This window comes from Aotus nancymaae, unplaced genomic scaffold, assembly GCF_030222135.1.
Source record: "Aotus nancymaae isolate 86718 unplaced genomic scaffold, 86718_ANA_hifiasm-v0.15.2.pri h1tg000020l, whole genome shotgun sequence".
NCBI classification, from domain to species: domain Eukaryota; kingdom Metazoa; phylum Chordata; class Mammalia; order Primates; family Aotidae; genus Aotus; species Aotus nancymaae.
In genome coordinates this window covers 26347690-26370894 of record NW_026988432.1, presented here as the reverse complement: position 1 = coordinate 26370894, position 23205 = coordinate 26347690, and the positions used below count along the sequence as shown (strand labels likewise).

The 23205-nt window shown below is 35.8% G+C and overlaps 1 protein-coding gene across 2 annotated transcripts in view; it reads left to right on the top strand.

The window, feature by feature from the left end:
- Nucleotides 1–23205, top strand: part of SMAD4 (SMAD family member 4) — a 54112-nt gene that overhangs the window by 6982 nt on the left and 23925 nt on the right. For both annotated transcript variants that reach the window (XM_012464276.2, XM_064379151.1), the window contains exons 2-8: nt 9293–9668; nt 11069–11243; nt 11680–11709; nt 16791–17003; nt 20026–20145; nt 20243–20359; nt 21747–21797. In XM_012464276.2, the coding sequence (XP_012319699.1) occupies nt 9420–9668; nt 11069–11243; nt 11680–11709; nt 16791–17003; nt 20026–20145; nt 20243–20359; nt 21747–21797 (955 nt within the window). In that variant the 5' untranslated portion in view covers nt 9293–9419. The remainder of the gene's footprint in view (nt 1–9292; nt 9669–11068; nt 11244–11679; nt 11710–16790; nt 17004–20025; nt 20146–20242; nt 20360–21746; nt 21798–23205) is intronic.

Genomic DNA, 23205 nt, shown 5'->3' with positions numbered 1-23205 from the left:
CCGGTTTCACTTAATCCCCTTTCTGCAGCAGTAAAAAGGTTTGATTTTAAAAATCTCTACCCTGGAGTACATCTCTTTTTAATATTCAGTGTGATTAAATGGGAAGTATGCATAAAGCATTTCTGCACATTGAAGTACAGTGTTCTTTTCTAGGAAAAGCACTTGTGTGATTTAGCTGCAAGCTGAACTAGCTGCTTTTTAATGGGACGCCATTTTTGTTTTTATATAACAGAATGACAGATAAGCCATAGCTATTTAGATTTGAGTATTTGGCAGGTAATTCCTTGGAAATGAAAAGTGAGACAGCCACTTCAAGGAAAACATTTATAGCCAGTGCTAAAATTAGATTTTTGGAAACACCTATCTGTCACTATGAACTTGCCAGTTTCTTAATACTTAAAGACTTTTCTGATAAGATGGGTGGTGATATTAAGGAATGTGATCCCCAAAAAAAATATGTTGGGCTGGGTACGGTGGTGCACACCTGTATTTCTAGCACTTTGGGAGGTGGAGGTGGGAAAATTGCTTTTGACCAAGAGTTCAAGACCCTGTTTCTACAAAAACATATAAAAAATTAGCCAAGTGTAATGGCATGTGCCTATAGTTCTAGCTGCTCAGGAGCTAGAGGTGAGAGTATTGCTTGAGCCAGGGAGTTCAAATCTGCATTAAGCTAGGATCATACCACTGCACTCCAGCCTGGGCTACAGAGCGAGACTGTGTTGTGTGTGTGTGTGTAAGGGGTGGAGGCGGGGGTGGGGGAGTATGAGGAAGTGTGTCAACATTAGGAAAATCTGTATAACTAATTGAACCAGTATTTTCCCGAATGACCAATTTATGTTACAAAATCATGAATGGGTAGGCGATCCATTCAAAGTACAGCATAGACAAATGGATTTTTATGTATCAGAGCCAAAAAGTTCATTGATACAGGTTCAGATTCCACATTGTAACTAACCTTTCAGAATTGCCACTTGAATTTTGGTGTTGAATAAAAGATGAATATCCATTATTTTCTGAAAAGGCTATTAAAATACTCCTCCAGTGAGCTATCCATGCTAGACACATTTTCTTCATGTACTTTAACCAAAACAACATATCATAACAGATTGGATGGAGAAGTAGATATGAGAATCCAACTGTCTCCTATTAAGCTAGGCATTAAGAGAAACTTGTGAAGATGTAAAACCATGTTACTCTTGATTCCTAACTTTTGTTGTAGAAAATTCTGTTTTTCATAAGATACATTATTTATGTTAACATGTAATGGGTTTATTATTTTAAATGAATTAACAAAGTGAATACCAAAAATTTTAGTAGTTTTATTTGTAATACGATAAATATCAATATATATAGCCCACATAAACAAAAGCTATTTGACGTCTTTAATAATTAATAATCCCAGCACTTTGGGAGGCCAAGGTGGGCGGATCACGAGGTCGGGAGATGGAGACCGTCCTGGCTAACACGGTGAAACCCCATCTCTACTAAAAATACAAAATTAGCTGGGCATGGTGGTGTGCTCCTGTAGTCCAGCTTCTTGAGAGGCTGAGGGAGGAGAATTGCTTGAACCCGGGAGGCGGAGGTTGCAGTGAGCCTAGATTGAGCCATGGCACTCCAGTCTGGGCGACAGAAAGACTCTGTCCCCAAAAATAAAAAATAAAAAAAATTAAGAATATAAATAAAGACTCAATTTGGCCAACATGGCAAAACCCTGTCTCTACTAAAAATACAAAAATTATCCAGGCATGCTGGCACATGTCTGTAATCCCAGCTACTTAGGAGGCTGAGGCACAAGAATCATTTGGACCCGGGAGGCGGAGGTTGCAGAGAGCTGAGAACATGTCACTGCAGTCTAGCCTGGGCAACAGAGTGAGACTGTGTCTCAGAAAAAGAATATGAATTAAGGGGTCCTGAGATCAGAGAGAGACAGGTGCTGTTTTAAAGTAACTAGTTCTAAATTACTGATTGATTTCATTATTTATGTAGTTTGTACTATATTGCTATTTTTTCTAAGGATGTTAGTCATTCAGTTTTTGTTCAGTTGTCAGGGAGCATGTAGCAGTCAGACTTAAGTAAAAAGGGAATTCATTGGCTTGGTCTGGAGATAGAGCTGGTCTCAGATTGCTGTATCCAGGGTTTCAAGCAGCATTACCAGGACTCTTGACTTTGCTTCCTATCTGTTTCTCAGGTAGTTTCCAGTCTAACTACTCCTAGCTTCAAGGAAGCATGAAGAGGGCTTTTTCTTTTCTCTGTAGTTCCATCAGAAGTGCTGGAGCTATGTCACTGGCCTGCCTTGGTTCTTTTTCATCTCTTAAACAACATTGTGGTCAGGGGGTGGCTCTCGTTAATTTGGGAATTGTCCCATCTGGTCAGATAGGAAGATTCTCCTTGGAAAATCAGACTGCGGTGTTACAAATGGGGAAATATATGCTGGTACACAAAAACTGATGTCCACCTATAGTACTTTATTGTTTCTTCTTTTAACAACTTTTAATTTATTAATCCAAAAAGGATAATTTTTAAATAAGATCATTTAAACTGAAGGTGTTATACCAAAATGACATTTAAATTTAAGACACATGAGTAAACAAGAAGCATACTTCTCAATTTATCCTGTGCAGTTCTCTTAAAAGTTAAAAAAAAATCTTTGTGTTGTTTTTATTGCTTTATAAACTCCTTGTGCTCTTGGAAGTTCTCCAACTGCCCTCAGTTTGAAGAACCTAAACTTGCTGTCTAGGATTTAGTGTTGAGCTTGTGCTACAGACTACCCCTTTTTTCCTGTTGGTAAACCTAAGTTTAGAGTTTCTTCCTAGTGATGTTTTACCAGGCCCAGCTTTTTTCTCCCTCCCCTAGATAAATTTAAGCACTTTTCTCAGATATTCCCAGAGTAAGTAGTTTATTGATCACTGACCAAAACACGTAACTTCTAGAAAATATATGTTTGACACATACAGTACAGTTAATTCAGAGGTAAACTAACATCTGAGAAATAAAAAATACCAACAATCATTACCTAAAATATATGAATTTATATGAGAGCCTCTCAGGCCAGTATTCAGCTTGTTTAATTTTAGAGAGTATCTTAATTAGTTTGGTTCTTTGGCTTTCTCGTCCACTGATTATTATACCTATGGTCAACGTTAGGTGACAGCTTACAATTAATAGCAAGGCTAGAGGAAAAAACAATAGGTATGTACAAGAATCAGCTGTCTCTTTTTCCTGACTCTTTACCTCTCATTACTCTTTACTTGACTGGATCTAATACCTGTATATGTTAGTGCCTTTCAGATAGGCTTCTCTACTAATCTCTTCAAACTCAAGATATCTAAAACTGAATTTGTTACATACCTCCTTTTAATTTTTTTGTTCTTTTTTAATCATTGAGTTAACTTATCTAGAAATGGGTCATCTTTTGACTATTCTCCCTTTTTCACCCTTCATATTCAGTTGGTTAAAGACACCAGTCTTTTCTACCTAGAAATATCTCACTGATTTTCTCCTCCTCTTCGTGGCCCATTGCCCATACCCCTAGTTTAGGATCTTATCACTATTCTGATAATTGTTTCCTAATTGGTTTTCTATTTCCTTTTCCAAAGCTATTTTCTATGCTCTCACTGAAGTTTTCTTTCTAATACAAATCTAATGCTGTTACTTCTCTTTTTCTACCATGAACCTACTGTAGACAAAGCTCATTCATCTCTGCTTTTCTCCATCGTTTTCCTTCAGCCTGGCAAATTCTTAATCACGTGTGGTAATCCATTAATACTATTCTACCACAATTCTGATAGTTCTCCCCTGGCATATGGTAGTATTGTGCTTCTTTGTCTCTCTCATCCCTACCTTGAAATTAGGTATGGCACAGAGTTTCTTGCATTGGCACTGTTGACATTTTAGGCTGGATAATTTGTTTTGGGGGTTGTCCTGTGCATTGCAGGGTACTTAGCAGCAACCATGGCCGTTAGCCACTAGCTGCCCAGTAGTATCCAGTTGTGACCATAAATTGCCTCCAGATATTGCCAAGTGTCCCCCTGATGGACAAAGTTGCTCCTGGTTGAGGACTTCTGGCATGGCCATATGACGTTGGCCAGTCAAACATGAGCAGAAGTGGTAGCCTTTAAAAGAAGATATATGAACTGTCCTGTCCCTTTTGCTGTTTAAGGACATATGTAGAAATGGAGCCCTTGTCAGTCTAATTTCTGAGAGATGACAGTTAGCAGTGCCCCCAGTTGATCTGTGATGAACGTGTATTATATCTTAAGCAGAAGATAAGCTTTTTTTTTAAAGTTACTTATCTTTTGGGGGTTGGTTGTCACTGCAGCATAGACTAGCCAACCCTGACTGAGCATTCTGCCAGGACTTAAGTTACCTATGAACTTTTCATGCTCCCTCATTTATAGTCCCAAATCACTTTATACCTGCTTCTTTTAGCATCTGTTACTTATGTAATAATATGTTTGGGTCTTCCAGATTAGTAGTTCTCAATGGAGTAAGTACTGCTCTTTAAGGGATGTTGTGGAAATTTGTGGATGGGTTTGGTGGGTTAGGGGCCAGGGATGCCATCCTGCAATGTGAGAGACTGAGTAGTTATCTTGCATCCCACAAGACTTTCAGATGCCTCAGAAATTTATGTAGGAGGAAAACATAATTAGCCCAGAACCTAACTCTATAATATATATTCACTTTACCAGGAATTAAATTTCTCTTAATTTATTTTTTTTCTTCACTGCCTGACTCCCTCCCTCCCTCCCTCCCTTCCTCCCTTCCTCCCTTCCTTCTCTTTCCCTCCCTCCCTCCCTTCTCTCTCCCTCCCTTTCCTTGGGCTCTATTGCCCAGGCTAAAGTGCAGTGGTGTGATCTTGGCTCATTGCAATCTCTGCCTTCTAGGCTCTGGCCATCCTCCCACCTCAGCCTCCTGAGTAGCTGGGACCATAGGCATGCGCCACTATGCCTGACTAATTCTTTGTATTTTTTGTGGAGGGGGGGGTCTCACTTGGTTGCCAGGCTGGTCCTGAGCTTAAGTGATCCAACCATGTCGGCCTCCCAAAGTGCTGGAATTACAGGCATGAGCCACTGTACCCAGCCTTTGTTTTTTTTTTTTTTTTTTTAACCAAATCTTACTCTGTCACTTGGGCTGTAGTGCAGTGGCTCAATCATAGCTTACTGCAGCCTCGGTCTCCCGGCTCAAGCAGTCCTCCTGCCTCAGCCTCTCATTAATTCATTTTCTTAATTGAAATTGTTTAAGAGTTCACCATTTGGGAAAATCCATGTTACTGACTGCAGTGCCAGTATGCTATTTGAGTTGCCAGTATAACACATTTGTCTTGGAAGGTCTGAATTTGTAGCTGTCATATTTGTGATGAGTCTATATATAAGTGCAAGCATCTAACTTCTATATTATACATTCTAACTTAGTTGGCATGCCTGAGTATTTATAGATGGAAATACACATTATATATTAAGGTTTTTTCTTTTTGTTATAGTTAGGGCATTGTTAAATTTTCAAAATATATGTAAGTAGTTTAGAATTTTGTTTCAGTAAAGCTAAGATGGTGATATAAATTATTTGTCAGAAAAAAATGGGATGTTGGTCTGAGAGAGTCCAGACCCACTTTCTTACTATGCGCCACCTGTTTTTGTATCTGTAGTGCTATGTACATACATTGTTTGTTGATTGATTAATTTATGGTTCCCAAATTGCTTTTATGTACATTGTTGCATCTAATTACCACAGTAAATCTGTAAAGTTGGCAGGGCAGGCGTTCCCATTTTATAGATTAGAGAATTGAAAGAGATATTAACATTCAGTTATGCTGCTAGACCTTTAATCAGAATATATAATTTTATTTATGTTGGTATTATGCCCTTGCCTACCATACTTCCATAATCTAGAACCATTTAATGTAGGAATACATCTGTATATTCCTCCTAGTATTATTTTTTATATGCAGAACTTTTAATTATGTTTCAGGCACTGTGCTCATAGGAATACAATAAAGAGAGAGATGAGAAAGCTATATTTGTTTAAGAAAGCAAGGTCATTATCATTTGTATTCAAAACAACTGGGCCTTAAAACAAACTTTGAGATACTATTAAGGCCACAGAATAGCATAAATTTTAGAAATGGTGACATGGTGAGATTGTGGTGAAATAGTTACACTTAAACAGTTTAATCGCATTGTAGATTGAGACACATCTTTTGGAATATATCAGAAAATGACTTCAAAAGCATCTGCACTCTTCTAATTTGTTTTAAGATAATTCCATAGAATAAAAAGCTGTAGTCAGTCCACAAATACTTGCCTGGTATATGTCAGGAACTGTGCATGGTGCTGGGAATTTCTAAAATGAGAGGGTTTTTGCTGTTTTCTTGGATTTCTAATTTGTGGCAACAATGTGGGACAGATATGTAATCAGATAAATGACTACTGTGAAAGCTGGAATTCTAATCCAGAGCTCTGACTCCAAAATCTCCCATGCAGGGAGTTATCAGATGTGTAATTCAACACATCTTTCTTTTTCCCTCTTTCCTGATTCCTTTTCTTTCTACGAGTCTCACTCTGTTGCCCAGGCTGGGGTGCAGTGGTAACTCACAGCAGCCTTGAACTCCTGACTCAAGCAATCCTTCTGCCTCAGCCTCCTGAGGAGTTGGGACTGCAAGCCCACACTACCATGCCTGGCTAATCTCCTACATTTTCTTAGACAGATTTTAATAGGAGAAAATACAGAAAAATGAGTAATGTATTTTAGGAAAAATCTCCTTATAAAACTATTACTTTTTTTTTTTTTTGAGGTAGAGTCTCACTCTGTTGCCCAGGCTGGAGTGCAGTGGCAAAATCATGGCTCACCACAGCCTTGACCTCCCAAGGCTCAGGTGATCTTCCAGCTTCAGCTCCCTAAGTAGCTAGGACAGCAGGTGTGCACCACCACACCTGGTTAATTTTTTTTATTTTGAGTAAAGATGGTGTTTTGCCATGTTGCCCAGTCTGGTCTCAAACTCCTGGGCTCAAGCGATCCACCTGCCTCAGCCTCCCAAAGTGCTGGAATTACAGGTGTGAGCCACAGTGCCTGGCCACAATTAAGCATTTTAATATTTTGACGGTAGCTTTTTTACTGAACACTGTGTGTCAGACATATTACGTATAATTTTTCCTTTGAGCTTCTGTAGACCCTCCTTTTAATCCAGATTCAGAGTAACTTCATTTTCTTATTACTGTGAAAGCTAGAATTCTAATCCAGATCTCTGACTCCAAAATCTCCCATGTAGGTTAACCTTGGTTATTCGGAAAGTATACCTTCAGCATATGTGTATTGAGCATGGGCAAGTGCTATAAGACATGAAAAACTGCTTCTCTGCATGGGGTTTATGAGTTGAGACAAACATTTGTGTAAAAGGATAACAGGGAGAAGCAAGTCTTAAATATCAAGTGATTGATGTGCATTCTCAAGAGGCTCAAAACTACAACAGTGGCAGGGAGAATGGGAGGAGAAATAGAAATGACTGAGGTAAAGAATCTTCTAACTATGAGGGAATGAATGTAGGGATAGTGAAAGAAAGAGGCAGAGCAAAGATCTTTTTTGCTAAGTTTTCCAAGACTGGGTAATTGAGTGTAATTGATACTTTAACAATAAAGGTCTTCAGAAGAGGAAGAGATTTTGGTAGAATGATGAGTTTTATTCATCTTGTGGGAGGGTTTAAGGATTCAAGTATACAGCAAAAGAAAATGAAAACAAAATAAATCTGGAATGCAAGTTCAGTGAACAAATAAAATACAAGCTAGCACATGAAGTACAGGCTTCAGTCTTGCTTTATTTTCTTTGTTCTTAGGCTAATGGCCTTTTCCTATTCTGTGTGGAGTCTTGGGATCAGATAAGTTACTTTAGTTTTCTACTTGTTGAATGGATTCTTTATTAATCTTCATTTATTTTATTTTTTTTTTTTGAAAGTAATTTACCCTGTTGCCTTTACAAATCTTTTGAGGAATTTAGTGATCTCTTTAAGAACAGCTGTATTGAGATATAATTCCTATACCATAAAATTAACTATTTCAAAGTGTACGTTTCAGTGGTTTTTACTATAGTCAGTTGTGCAACCATCACCATTATCAATTTTTAGGACTTTTCATTATAACAAAGAAACACCATACTCTTTAGCAGTCATTCCTCATATCCCTTCCTGCCAGGCCCTGGCAACCACTGATTTACTTTCTATCTCTGTGAATTTGCCTATTCTGTGTATTTCATATAAATGGGATTTTATAATATGTGACCTTTTGTGACTGACTGCTTTCACTTAGCATGTGTTTTTGAGGTTTATCCATGTTGTAACATGTATTAGTACTTTATTTTTTATGGTTGAAAAATATTCCATTGTATGGAATTTTATTTATACATTCATCAGTTGATGGACATTTGAGTTGTATCTATTATGAACAGTGTTGCAGTAAACATTCATGTACAGGTTTGTGTGGACATAGGTTTTCATTTCTCTCAAGTAGAATTGTGAAGAGGGGAATTGCTGGGTCATATGGTAACTGTGTTTAACATTTTGTATTAATACCAGACTGTTTTCCAAAGTACCTGTGCCATTTGTAATCCCAGCAGCAGTGAATGAGGGTCCAATTTATCTACTTCTTCAATACTTATTATTGTCTCTTTGATTTACCCATCTCAGTAGGTATGAAGCAGTAGCTCATTGTGGTTTTGATTTTCATTTCCATAATGACTAATGTTGAGCTTTCATGTGCTTATTGGCCATTATCTTTGGAGAAATGTCTTTTAGAATAAAAGAGACCCTTTTTTTAATTGGTTTCTTTTAACAAAGGTCAGCGTTAACTGCTAGGTAGCATTTCATACCAGGCGATGGTAACTTTTTCATAAATATTAGTGATAGACTTTTAGGTTTAGCTGGTTGTTAATCAAAACTATTTTAAAGTGCTAATCCTCATAAGTAATCCTTTAAAAAAAGTCCTGGTAAGATTTCCCGTTAGGGTGACTAGTACAGTCAGTAAGACTCAATTGAGCGTGACACTATCATAATGAGGAGACCTAATTTTTATAGTTTTGGAATGTCAAAAACAGTGACATTTTGATCAAGTAATTTTATTTTTAAAAATTATTTTTAACGGTTAATATTTTATAAGAATTTTAAGTAATTTTCAACTCTGAGCATCAAATTTTAATTATGTGCATTGAATCTCTGACTTAACCAGAGCAACTTCATCTTTTTCCAAGTATATTTAAATCTACTTTGTGAAATGTGTTCTGATGTGTGTCTTTTTTTTTTCTTTTTTAGGTTATCTTGGATACATGTGTAACAGTTTTACTTGCAACGTTACCTGTTGTTTTATACTGTTTCCAAAAGATCAAAATTGTTCTGGAAATTGGAGACATATTTGATTTAAAAGGAAAAACTTGAACAAATGGACAATATGTCTATTACGAATACACCAACAAGTAATGATGCCTGTCTGAGCATTGTGCATAGTTTGATGTGCCATAGACAAGGTGGAGAGAGTGAAACATTTGCAAAAAGAGCAATTGAAAGTTTGGTAAAGAAGCTGAAGGAAAAAAAAGATGAATTGGATTCTTTAATAACAGCTATAACTACGAATGGAGCTCATCCTAGTAAATGTGTTACCATACAAAGAACATTGGATGGGAGACTTCAGGTTAGTCTTACAAGACTTTTTATATACCCTCTATGGTGGCAGATTTAAAAACTTGCTAAGTTTCCTTTCAAGCCTCTATAGGGTAATTTAATGCATGCTTCATCTCTTCAGATACTGTCATCCAGTACAAATATGCATTATGGGAATATATGGAAGAATATGCAAAGATAAAATTTTAAAGTTTTTTATGTTCTCAGAAAAATGTTCAGTGGATGAAATTTGGAAAATAAAAATAAAAAGAAGAAAACCCACACTTTGCAAGAACTTCCTTTAGCACTTTGTTATTCATTTTTGTAGTCTGTTGTTTTCTTTTTCTTTCTTTTTTTTTTTTTTTTTTTTTTCCCGAGGCGGAGTCTCACTCTGTCACCCAGGCTGGGATGCAGTGGTGCAGTCTTGGCTCACTGCAGCCTCTGCCTCCCAGGTTCAAGCAATCCTTCTGCCTCAGCCTCCTAACTAGCTGGGACTACAGGTGAGTGCCACCATGCCCAGCTAATTTTTGTATTTTTAATAGAGATGGGGTTTCACCGTGTTGGTCAGGCTGGTTTCAAACTCCTGGCCTCAGGTGATCCACCCACCTTGGCCTCCCAAAGTGCTGGGATTACAGGTGTGAGCCACTGTGCCCGGCCATGTTTTCTTTTTTGATACTGTATGTACATTTAAACAATTGGATTATACTTAGTCCTTTTATAATTTAGAAATCTGGTATGTTTCACTGATATCAAATGTTTCATTGGTCACGTTTTTCATGTAGAACTTCGTAATACGTCTCCCTTGCTTAAGTAAATCTCATAGAAATTTTATGTCTTAGATTTTAAAGTTTTATTTCTAGACTTTATGTAGTTTCTACAACACAGTCTTTTTGCATATTTATTTATTTATTTCATTTTATTTCTTTGAGACATGGTCTCAATCTTGCCCATGCTGGAGTGCAGTGGTGCGAACATGGCTTACTGCAGCCTTGACCTGCTGGGCTTATTCAGTTCTCCTGCCTTAGCCGCCTGAGTAGCTAGGACTACAGGCACACACCACCATGCCTGGTTAATTTTTTATTTTTTGTGGAGACAAGGTCTTGCCATGTTGTCCACGCTGGTCTTGAATTCCTAGGTTCAAGAGATCCTTCCTTGGCCTCCCAAAGTGATAGGATTACAGGTGTGAGCGACCAGGCCCACCCACTTTTTGCATTTTTAAAACCTGAGCACAGACCTTGAAATTATACCAGTTTTTAAATTCTAGGTCTGATGTGTGACATGACCAAGTTAGTTATTTTGAATTTTAGTGTTCTCATTTGTAAAATGGGGATTGTAATACTGACTTGGTAGGATTGTGAGGATTAAATCAGAATATATGTAAAGTATCTTGCATAATGTGACACACGAATAAATGGTCATTTATTTTTCTAGGTGGCTGGCCGGAAAGGATTTCCTCATGTGATCTATGCCCGTCTCTGGAGGTGGCCTGATCTTCACAAAAATGAACTAAAACATGTTAAATATTGTCAGTATGCATTTGACTTAAAATGTGATAGTGTCTGTGTGAATCCATATCACTATGAACGAGTTGTATCACCTGGAATTGGTAAGTAGACTTTGCTTTTATCCTTAGAAACATAAAGGAAAAATGATGTCAGTAGTGTTTTAATTTTTGTAAGTTAAATTATAAATTTGGAAGATAACCCAGGACTTTAAATAAGGTTAAAGAATGAGATATTTTTAATATAAATATTTAAATTTGAACTCAGGAACAAACTTATATTTTGACTACTAAAACCCAGTATTATAGTTGACATTTTGCCCATTTAAAACATTGTTTTTGAGAAATAAGATGGAAAGCATTATAAGTTTGAATACTTAGTGTATGTATTGTTAGATAGCGTTTATGCTACTTCTGAATTGAAATGGTTCATGAACTTTTGTAATCTCTGGCTTAAATTTACATTCTCTGTTTTTAAATGGAAAATATTTTCATTGTAATGATTAATGTTTTATTTTTTTCCCCTCTTTAAACAATTAAGATCTCTCAGGATTAACACTGCAGAGTAATGGTAGGTAATCTGTTTCTTATTACATTCTCTTTCACGTGTTTTATCCTCTCTGTTTTTTTGTTGACCTAGAATTAATTAGTTTGTGTGAGTGGCAGTAACCTTAACAAGAAAATAACTTACTGCTTTGGAAATTTAGATTGGGGGGGGTGGCGTGTCAGCGTTTAAAACTGGATTTAAATTGACTATTTGCTGTTTGTATTTGAACTGCAATTTATGAATTAAAGTACTCTAAAAAATATGATAGGGGAATGAACCAAAAACAAATACAAAGACTGTTTTTGAAGTTAAGCACTGTTTTTGAAGAAAATCTCACAGAGCCAGTTTAAATGGATGTTAAGTACCCAGAATGTTTGGTAATTTAGAATCATGTATAACATATCCAGTAAAAATACCAGTATTCTAATGTTTCTCATTTCAGTCTAATTTATTTTTATATAATGTTGAGAATGGTTTAAAATTGCACTCATTTGTGTTTTTTCAGTCTTGTTACATTTTGAGTAAATAAATCAAGGCTACTTTAAAGCATATGCCCATCACAGCTTACCTTATTGAAAAAGTGTTTTAAGGTGAGAAAATGAAACACCAATGGGGGTGTATGTTTTTGTTTTTTAGTGTAATGTTTGAGAATGGAGTTTTATTAAATCTTTAGCTCTGTTACTTAGAACTTACTAAAATTTCTGTAAGAACTAATTAATTTGCAGAGAAACTCTTATAAAGAACCACTGTGAGCCAGGTGCAGTGATTCATGTCTGTAATCCCAGAACTTTGGGAGGCTGGCGGGTGGATCATGTGAGGTCAGGAGTTCAAGAGCAGCCTGGCCAACATAGTGAAACCCTGTCTCTACTAAAAATATAAAAAATTAGCCAGGGTGGGTGCCTGTAATCCCAGCTACTCAGGAGACTGAGGCAAGCGAATCACTTGAACCCGGGAGGTGGAGGTTGCAGTGAGCTGAGATCATGCCATTACCTGGGCAACAAGAGCAAAACTCCATCTCAAAAAAGAAGGAACCACTGTCATCTTAGAAACGTGTGCTATTGTACTGGAGGGAAATGAGTAGTAACTTGGAACCTTTTTTGTTTGCAGAATTTTAGAGATGGGTCAGAAATACTAGGTGACCTTAACCAAAATTTAGGAAGAGTTTGCAAGTCTTCTTGTTTTTATTTTCCACCTTTCTCCCATATTACTAACAGAGGAAGGAAGACTTAGTGCCTTGTGGTGCTTGTTAGTGATTAGTAGGTTTATGAGAAGTGTAGGTTTATTATTAGGAGCTGTTGTGGTGGTCTGGGAAGGGTTGCTTTAAGATTGGTTAAAGCTCTGCCTCTTTGCCATGCACACATTGATGTCATATAACTTCTTTATTTTGAAAGTAAACACACTTCATATCTTCATTTTCCATCCATGTTTTTGGAGAATTAAAACATTTGGCTGAGTAGGTATTAAAGGTTGGGAGACTGCAATGATAAGTGTATCTGAATCTCTCTATGGGGCTGTTTGTGAGGGGGTTCAAATTCTGAATGCTTATGACACACCTCCCCTATCCTAAAATTATTGATGCACTGTTATCAATGGGATTGTATGGGTTGATAGCCTTTCTTTAATGACTCTAGAGCTGTATTCAGCCTTGTAGATCCCCCTAGTGGTGGTTTTGTAAAGGGTGTCTTCAGTGTCTTATTTCCTCAGAAAACAAGGGGTATTTCTCACAGCTCCTTCTAGATTTCGACAAAGGAATAATACAAGACCAGGTAACTAAAAAGTTAAGAAAATGGGACATTTCCTTCATTTTTGAGTTAAAGTCTTGTGGTAATCATTTACAGCCTGCCTTTTATCTTTCATGAAACTTTCTATGACCAAGTTGACCTGTGTATTCATTTTAACAAATATTTAATAAGCATGTGTTGTTTGGTACTAGGTTCCAGGGATGCTAAGATAATAAGGTATGTCTTGTCTACTTAAGTGAGCTTATAGTCTAGTGGAGGAGAGAAAAAAATAGATAAGAGAGTGATAATACCATCAGACAAGTGCTGTGTCTTACCTGCTGGTGATGATAAAGAATACAGATGTAGGGTGGGCCCAGTGGTTTCAGCTTCTTTGTCACCTATAGAGAGTATATTATTTGACCTTCTTAGGACTTTTTTTTTTTTTTTTGAGACAGAGTTTCACTCTTGTTGCCGAGGCTGGAATGCAGTGGCACAATCTCGGCTCTCTGCAACCTCCACCTCCTGGGTTCAAGCGATTCTCCTGCCTCAGCCTCCCGAGTAGCTGGGATTACAGGTGCTCGCCACCACACCCAGCTAAAATTTTTTTTGTATTTTTAGTAGAGTTGGGGTTTCACCATGTTGTCCAGGCTGGTCTTGAACTACTGACCTCAGGAGATCCACCCACCTTGGCCTCCCAAGCTGCTGGGATTACAGGCATGTGCCACTGTGCCCAGCCCTCTTAGAACAGTTTGTGAACACTATATATATGTATGATTACTCTAAGAATATGGTGAAATAACCATAGGTAACACTTACTGAGTACTCATTTTGTGTCAGGTCAGATTGAGCTAACGATTTCTGAGTATTGTGTTATCATTCTCATGATACTTCTACATGGGAGGTGGGATTATTTATACTTTAACAGATGAAGGGACTGATACTTGGAGAGGTGAGGGAACTTGCCCAAGAATAGACAACTAGGAGAAGCTGGAGTAATGTTTGCTTGCTATTAGATATTTAAACAATGGAAAAATACTACAAAAGACTGCAAACTCCATGACAGCAGGGGTATTTGTTTTGTTTATGGGTGTATCCCAAGTACTAGAACAGTACCTGGAACATAGGTGCTTAGGAAATATCTTTTCAATGAATGAATTTGTTCAATGCTAGCCCATAAAGAGAAATATTTAACAATTTGGTGTCTGTTTTTCTGGACTATAAAAAATATATACTATATGTTTTTTTAATTTTATTTTTTTGAATAGGCAATACATGGTCCATAAATCAAAATACTATAAAAAGGTATACAGTGAAAAGAAGTGCTCCCACCCCTGCCCCCATTCCCCCCTACCTCAGGTAATCACTTTTATTAGTTTCTGGTGTTTCCTTCCAGGGTTTCTATATGCAAAAAATACATACCTCCTTTCTTACACAAAACGTATACTGTGCATACTATTCTGGACCTTGCTTTTTTACTTACAGTATATGATTTTTTAAACATGCATATGATTGTAGTGTACAATAGTGTTTTGTAACTTGTTTTTTTCTCTTGGCAAAAATATATTGCAGACTTTCTATTCTTGTTGATACCTTCAGTTTTACTAAAAAAGAGTTATTATAGAGTATCTGGTTAAAGAGATCTGTACACCAGTAGAAGTTTCAAACTTACATTTGGGAAGTTTAGCCGGCATATTTAAGGCAAGAAAAATTTATGAGTCATTACTGTTTAAAGGCAAAATACAGTTGGTACTTAAAGATGTTATGATTGCTGATAAAGCTGAAGAGTCACCTGAAAAGCTGAAGCAGTGAGTATCAAATTGACCAGCTGTATCCTCAGATCAGCTAGCAAAGCCAGTAGGTTGGTAAAAAGATCCCAGTCATTATAACAACAACAACAAAAAACCCTAAAATGTCCAGAAAGTAATTAGAGATGGCAGGATTTATATGAAGAAAATCATTGAACTTTGTTGAAGGGTATAATACAAGGCTGAATAAATGTAGACATACTGATTTTATGCTCCAAACATTTTTTTTCTTTTTAGCATTTTTTATAATTTGGCCAATGTTAGTGATGAGTGATTGGGTTCAGTTTTTTTTTTTATTGACACATAATTTGTTAAGCATCCTTTTGATTATCTTTTTGTTTCCATTAAATTCTAAAGAGGAACTTTGGAATGGGATTTATGGGTCTTCAGAATATCATCTTCATGACTTTTGATGCATGAACTTTTAAGAGGTTTTTAAGAAACTTGCACAATGGATGATTATTATGGCTGTGAAGTGTCTCAATTTAATAAAAAATAGCCATATAACTTAACTGATATTTTCATGTAGTAGATTTGTTTTCAAAGGTTGACAAAGGGAAAGGTAAGGGAAATGATAGGCTGGTTCTTAATGAATGCCTTTTTGTGGTCTACTAATTGACTGCTTTGTGAAGAGAACCTACTGTTAGTTCAGTGGATTGTTAAGTTCTGGAGTAGTGTTAGTTCAGAAGCAAAAAAGGATTGGTTGCTAAAGATAAAAAGCAAACCTTAAAACAATAATCTAAAAACAAATGGGAAGGTTCTGGGCAGAGAATTAACATTATTAATGCAATTCAGTTTCTAGTTTCTTTTTTCATACAACAGAGCAAATATTTCCTGGTTTGTTAATGGAAAGGTGTTATATCAGCTGGAATCTAGCTTTGCTTATAAAGGTGTAAGCACATAGGTGAAAGATATTGATTATTGAGTTTTCTCACACCATGTATTTATCAAATATTCTTATTTGGGTTGGGTTTCTAGAGGGAAGTTTCAGTTTGACTTTTCATTTAGAATTTTACCTTTTGGTTCTAAATCTGTAGGGGACATTTAATACACTTCATTTTTAAAGTGTATTAAAATACTGCTTAACAGTAATTCTAGATCATGGAATTGGATATCTATCAGATCCCAGTCATATCTCCACAGTGTGAAATTAGCAAAAAGATACACTTAAGTACCCATTCTCAATTTAGACTGAATAATTGGTTTTCTCAGCTGGATACACATTTTCCAGCCATTTGGTTTTTGCTTGCCTTATGTATTTAGGTGATTATTATTCAAGGATTATCAAAAAACTGAGGAGTACCTTTTAGGATTGTTGCTGGAGGCTGTTGGAACATAGACTAGTTTCAAATTTGAGAGTCAGATTGATTGATAAAATATATCTGATGCTATTACTGCTAAATAAGTGACTTTTGCTGGTAAAGTAGTATGCTTTTAAAGTAATATGAAAAAATTCTGAATTAAAGTTAGTTATTTACACTGTAATTGATTTTAGATGTTGTTATATTGCTAATAAGATTTTTTTTTTCTAGGAATAGAAGCTTATAAAAATTTAAAATATGTTTAATTTTCTACATAGCTCCATCAAGTATGATGGTGAAGGATGAATATGTTCATGATTTTGAGGGACAGCCATCGTTATCCACTGAAGGACATTCAATTCAAACCATCCAGCATCCACCAAGTAATCGTGCGTCAACAGAGACATACAGCACCCCAGCTCTGTTAGCCCCGTCTGAGTCTAATGCTACCAGCACTGCCAACTTTCCCAACATTCCTGTGGCTTCCACAAGTGAGTTCTAGAACCAGATGTAGTCAGCAAGTTGAGTTGTCCAGTCACTTGGAGGGACATGCCAATTAAGTAAACGTTAAAAGTAACTGTGGTATCTTTCATAGGTAAACAGGTATTAAATAGACGTATACAATCACTTTGAGTTTAAGTAATGGCTTTGACTATAATATTGATTTAAATTAATGATTTGATTACAATATTGATTTAAATTAATGATGTAATTTGTACTTTACTATTACATGTAGAAGTAGCATCTTCAGCTCTCAGATAGATTTTGGAGAAATATTTAAATAGTTAACAAGTAGTTTTGATCCAAGATGTTTATGAAGGTCTGTGTTAATGGAATTACAACCTTTCTTTTAATCCAGTATTCTTATTTTGCTTTATCTGGGAGAATATTACTTTATAATTGTCTGATTTTTCTCTTTGTGCAAAGGGATCTTGACAAATTTGTTATATATCCCTCAAGATAGACATTAAGTAATTTAGTCAATTTTGATATAAAGCTAAATTCTATATCTCTTTTAAAAATATATGTATATATATTTTTAAAAAGTCTGTTTCAGAAGGATCCTTCTTTTCTGCCATGTCACAGGAGGCAGAGGAGTTACTAGGTTCAGGTTTTTGGGGGCCTGATTATATGATCTGGTTCTGTTATTTTCACAGTAACCAAAGGTTTGATAGTTTGTTGCTTGGCAAATGAAGTAGCTTCCCCCTCCGCCCCACCCCAGTTAATCATAGAGCATTGTCTTGGCATGTGTCTGGTGTTAGCTGCATGCAGTTGCTAAGGGAATTGCATGTAAACCCACATCAGAACAGATTTTTGACAGCTCTGGGCTAATACTGTGTTAGTTGCTACCAAAATAGAATAGTTACCATTATTCTGTTTGCTTTACTATCAGATTAGATTCATCATAGAAATTTTGATCTTTAGAATAAATGGGGGCTGATTTCTGTAATTGTGAGTTTTCAAGTGAAGTATACCAAAATTTTCACCTCTTTCATTCATTATACCACTTTGAAGCAATATGTTTTTGGTTTGCTATATAAGAGATGACAATCTCAGTATGGGCAGCATATTCTAAATGGGTCATGTAGGTTAAGCACTTACCCAGATCCTTAATCACTTGGTGCTTCTGTTACCTGTCTACTTTTTATTTACCAAATTAGGAATATGGTTGACAAACAGTGAGTAGTGATAGAAAATAAAAGAAGGTACATTTTAGCCACTTGAATGTAGATTAGTGCTAGAGCACAGCTACCTACTTCTGTTGATATTATCTGGACACTGAATTTCTGTGCCTTTGTTAATTTTTACTAAAGTGACTTCATTTTGACTGTTTTGTTCCCTGAAGTTGAGTCCTATTCGAAGATTAGAAAAAGCAATATAAATGAAATGGAGCAAATTTTATCCTAGTATTTATTGGGTAGATTTTAATAATTGAATACTATAAATACTGTAAGTTTTAGAACTTGTGTCAAAATGTTTCCTTAGATTTCAAAAAGTATATTGATAAAATTAAATGAAAGAAAAGAAGTTGAACTAAAATAGAAGATTTGGAAGGCTGTTTTACATGAGCTGATTTAGTTGTATTAAATTGTTTAACCTTATTTTACATACTTAGAATTGTATAAGGAAGTATTCAGTATGGATAACTACAATGGGTCACTTTACAATTTATGTTCATTTGACACCTGAATATTTTAAGAATTTCCTTCTAAATGCCTGTAAAGTAAAATAATTTGTGTAGTTAGTGACAATTTTTGTAAGTTAGCTAAGAGTATGTAGCATGTAGAATTGTTAAAAACATGGACAAAACCATAATTAACCTTTAAAGATAACTTGCAGAATCTGGGGGATGAGTAGGAAGGGAGGTTGCTAAGATGTCATCTTTACAAATAAATAATTTGGGAGTGTTGAAATATTCTCTTTAGCTTTTGGTTTTGTAATTTTTAGCTTTAAGGAAATGTGATGTGTAGAGAAAAGAAAAATATTTCTTTTCTTTGTTACTTTGAGCAGTGGCGACATTTACTCTCTTCCATCAGATTATATTCCCATTTAGAAAAGAATGAGGTGATGCCAGTGAAAAAATAATTATAAATGTAGTGCTTTCCAAATGGGATAAACAGTTGACTTACATACCACTCTTTAAGAAATCAAGTTTGTTTTACTTTAAAAAAGAAGCCTTGAAAATGTAGGACATTAAGCAATATCATAGAATAGTTTTTGAATAGAATAGAAGCCAAGAGAGGCTTGGTTCTCTTGGTATATTACATACAGAGAATAGAAGCCAAGAGAGGCTTGGTTCTCTTGGTATATTACATACAGAGAGGGCAACTAATTTCTTATAAATCTAATATGATGGTGTTCTTGAAAAGAAATGATTCTTGGTTTATAAAAGCTCTTGAAAAAATTTCAAAGTATACTGATGGTTTTTTGTTTTGTTTTGTTTTTAACCAGTAAATGGTATATTGATTGGACAGCAGAGCTAGATCTTTTTAACTTCCTCATCTTCACCATCACATCCTATTTAAAATAATTTCCTGCTCGGCTTTTCTCTGTCAAACCCTAGCATTCTGCCATTACCAATGCCAGTGCTGATAATGATTAACTTTTGAGTTTTCAACATTTTCTTGAGCCTGGATTTTTGGGGTCCTAATCAGAAAGGTCCAGAGAGAGCTGATGGAGTGGCCAGGGATGAACTGATTACTTCTGAAGAAGTTAACATGATAGGCCAGACAGTGGTGTTTTGCCGGCATTTGAATTATGTTTGTGAAGAAATAAGCCACTAAAATTAGCGAGAAAATGACCTAAAATGGAATAATTTTGAGCTTCATCAAGTTAAGATTTGCTTTTATAGATAACTTTAGGTTTTTTACGTGACAGGCCATGGGTGAGTTACACTTTTTGCCCATCTTTATAATTGTGCATTATCAGATAAAATTGGTCCTTCATTTAGTATATGAAATCATAAGATGACATCTATGAATGTACCGTGTTAATGTCTTCTTGTTCCTCTAGGTCAGCCCACCAGTATACTGGGGGGCAGCCATAGTGAAGGACTGTTGCAGATAGCATCAGGGCCTCAGCCAGGACAGCAGCAGAATGGATTTACTGGTCAGCCAGCTACTTACCATCATAGTATGTACATACTTTAAAAAAAATCTTTTAAATAGTTGAGAAAAAAGTAGGCAGCCTTTATAAAAGCAAATTAACCCATGTGGGCCTTAATTTTTAGACAGCACTACCACCTGGACTGGAAGTAGGACTGCACCATACACACCTAATTTGCCTCACCACCAAAACGGCCATCTTCAGCACCACCCGCCTATGCCGCCCCATCCCGGACATTACTGTAAGCTCTTGTTTTTGTTGTAAGGGCTTTTTTTTTTTTTTTTTGGTAGGGCTTTGTTTTCTTTTCTTTTTTTTTTTTTTTAATGTTTTTACATCTTTTATTCATCCTGTGATTTTGTTTCATTAAATAGTGCTTTTCATTATTTTTTGTGAACAGTATTATTTTTCATAGTTATACCTTTTTATTTTAGAGGAGTAATGTTTGCTGAATACATTTATTTCTCTGTTGCTAATGTTTCATTAACATCACATTGATTTCCATTCATTTGTTTGTTTGCTTTGTATATGTTCTTAGATCTCATGTGTGTCTTGTATATCCACCCATAATGGATTGAAACCCTTTGAGCACTAAGTTCTCAAGGTTTCCCTCAGCATAGTATTCAGTGTACTTTGGATAATGTTGAATCTATCAATAACTCTGTGCCAGCATGATTGGGAGGAATACCCTACAGATAACCTCTAGTTTCAGGTGGAATAGGAGCACTGTTCATATGGCTTAGTAAAATCAATCTCATTATAATATTAATAGTACCAAAGAAAACTTAGACAATATAGAAAAGGGTAAATAAGAAAAGCAAAATTACTTTGAATCCTGCTACTCAAAAATAGCCACTTCTAATATTTTGTCGTTTTCCTTCCAGTCATATAAACAGGTATATGTAAATTGACAGAGGGCTCCTACTATATGTATATTGTATATATCTTGCTTCTTTTCAGTTATGTTACTATTTTTTCTATTTCTTAAGAGACCGTAATTTTTAATGGCTCCCTGGACCATCATAGCGGTTAAGGGTGTTGGGTTTGAACCTTTTACTGGCTTTGTGACCATTGACAAGTTATTTCACCTCATTAAGCCTCAAGAGTAATATTAGTAGTATCTACCTCAAGGGGTGTTTGTAAGAAGTAAATGTAATAATTTATGTGAGGTGTTTAGCACAGTGTCTTAACACATAACAAGTTTTCAATTATGTTAGCTACAATTTCATTATATTATATCCTTAATTAACATAAGCACTTGTTTTTAGGATAGACCTCACAGTTTATTATTATACATTGCACTATAAATTGTGTTGTATTGCACATTACATGAATAATTCATTTATATTCTATATTAAATACTGGATGTAAAATTATGTGTAAATTGTGTAATAGCACTTGGCAGGTAGCACTAAAATGTTAGTTATTAAATAGCCACAAAATTATTAATAGTTCAATATGATTTGCTTATTGTAAAGTAATTTAAACTTTTAAGTTCTTAGACGTTGCATAAGCTTGTTTTAAACAACTCTTAACCTATAATAGTTATATTTAAGTAAGATTTACCAAAAGTTTTAGCATTAGACAACTTTTAATAAATAAAAATGGAATTTTTGTTGTCTTTTCTTTAGGGCCTGTTCACAATGAGCTTGCATTCCAGCCTCCCATTTCCAATCATCCTGGTAAGTGTATTTAAAAATTGATTCCCTGTATTTAGATTGATTTAGTATTGATTGAAATTCCCAAACACAGGTTTTAATATAATTATAGGGTCACTTCTCAGATAAGTACAATACTCATCATGACATGAGTTAATCAAACAGAGGCTTTAATGTCAATGCATACTGCTATAAATGCATAACCTCAACTAGTTAATGCTATTTTCTAACCACCAGGAGATGTTGGGCCTAAACACTAGTTCTGCCGTGAAAAGAATGAATTAAGTTCTATCAAGAGGCCAAAGGCAACTGCTGAATCAAAAACAGGTCCAAATGACTAGCTAAATGGCCCCACCCCTATCCCCACCTATGATTCTATCTAGGGTATGTCTTTCTTCAGAGCCTTGACTACCCTCACTCCTGCAGACTATCTCCGACTAAGCTATACAAACACTGAGATCCCTAAGTTGCCAGGAGCCACTAATGACTCTCAAGGATGCTGCCAGCAAAAAAATTCTCATTCTTCAGACTCTAGATTTTCCTTCTTACCACAATATATTCATTCACATGAATCAAGATTCTGATACAGTAATTCCATTTATATAATTAAAAAAACAAGTAAATCCAGATTATTAAACTAGACTGTTTAGGAATATATTCATCACTTTAAAGAGCAAAAAAGGGCTGGGCACAGTGGCTCACGCCTGTAATCCAGCATTTTGGGAGGCCAAGGTGGGGCAGATCACTTGAGGTCAAGAGTTCGAGACCAGCCTGGCCAACATGATGAAATCCCATCTCTACTAAAAATACAAAAATTAGCTAGGTGTGGTGGCGGGTGCCTATAATCCCATCTATTCGGGAGGCTGAGGCAGGAGAATCGTTTGAACCCGGAGGTGGAGGTTGCAGTGAGCTGAATTGCACTTCTGCACTCTGCTTGGATGACAGAGCAAGAGTCCATCTCAAAAATATATATATAAATAAAAATTTAAAAATAAAACAAAAAAAGTGAATCCATAAAAAGCAGGACAGTGGCTACCTCTGGGGAGAAGGGAAGAGAAGGTCTTGACAGAGACAAAATTCATGGGGTAGGAGGGTTTCTGGGGTGCTGTAATGTTTTAGTTCTCAATCTGGGCTGGGTAGTGGTTACATGAGTATTAGTTTTAGTGAATTTAGACTTTATACTTACTTGTGTTATGTACTTTTTTGTATATTACATTTCTCAAAGTGTTTATGAAAAGGCTAGACCCCTTCACCTACAAAAATGTTTAAAATCACAATATACAATAAAACACAGAAAATCCATTAAAGAAGGTAAATATATATTGTTAAAAGAATGCTTCTGCCCCACTAGCCTCACTTTTTTCCTAACTAGAACAAATATTTGCCTCTTAAATCAGCAAAAAGTTTATTAAACTATCACATCTACTGCTAG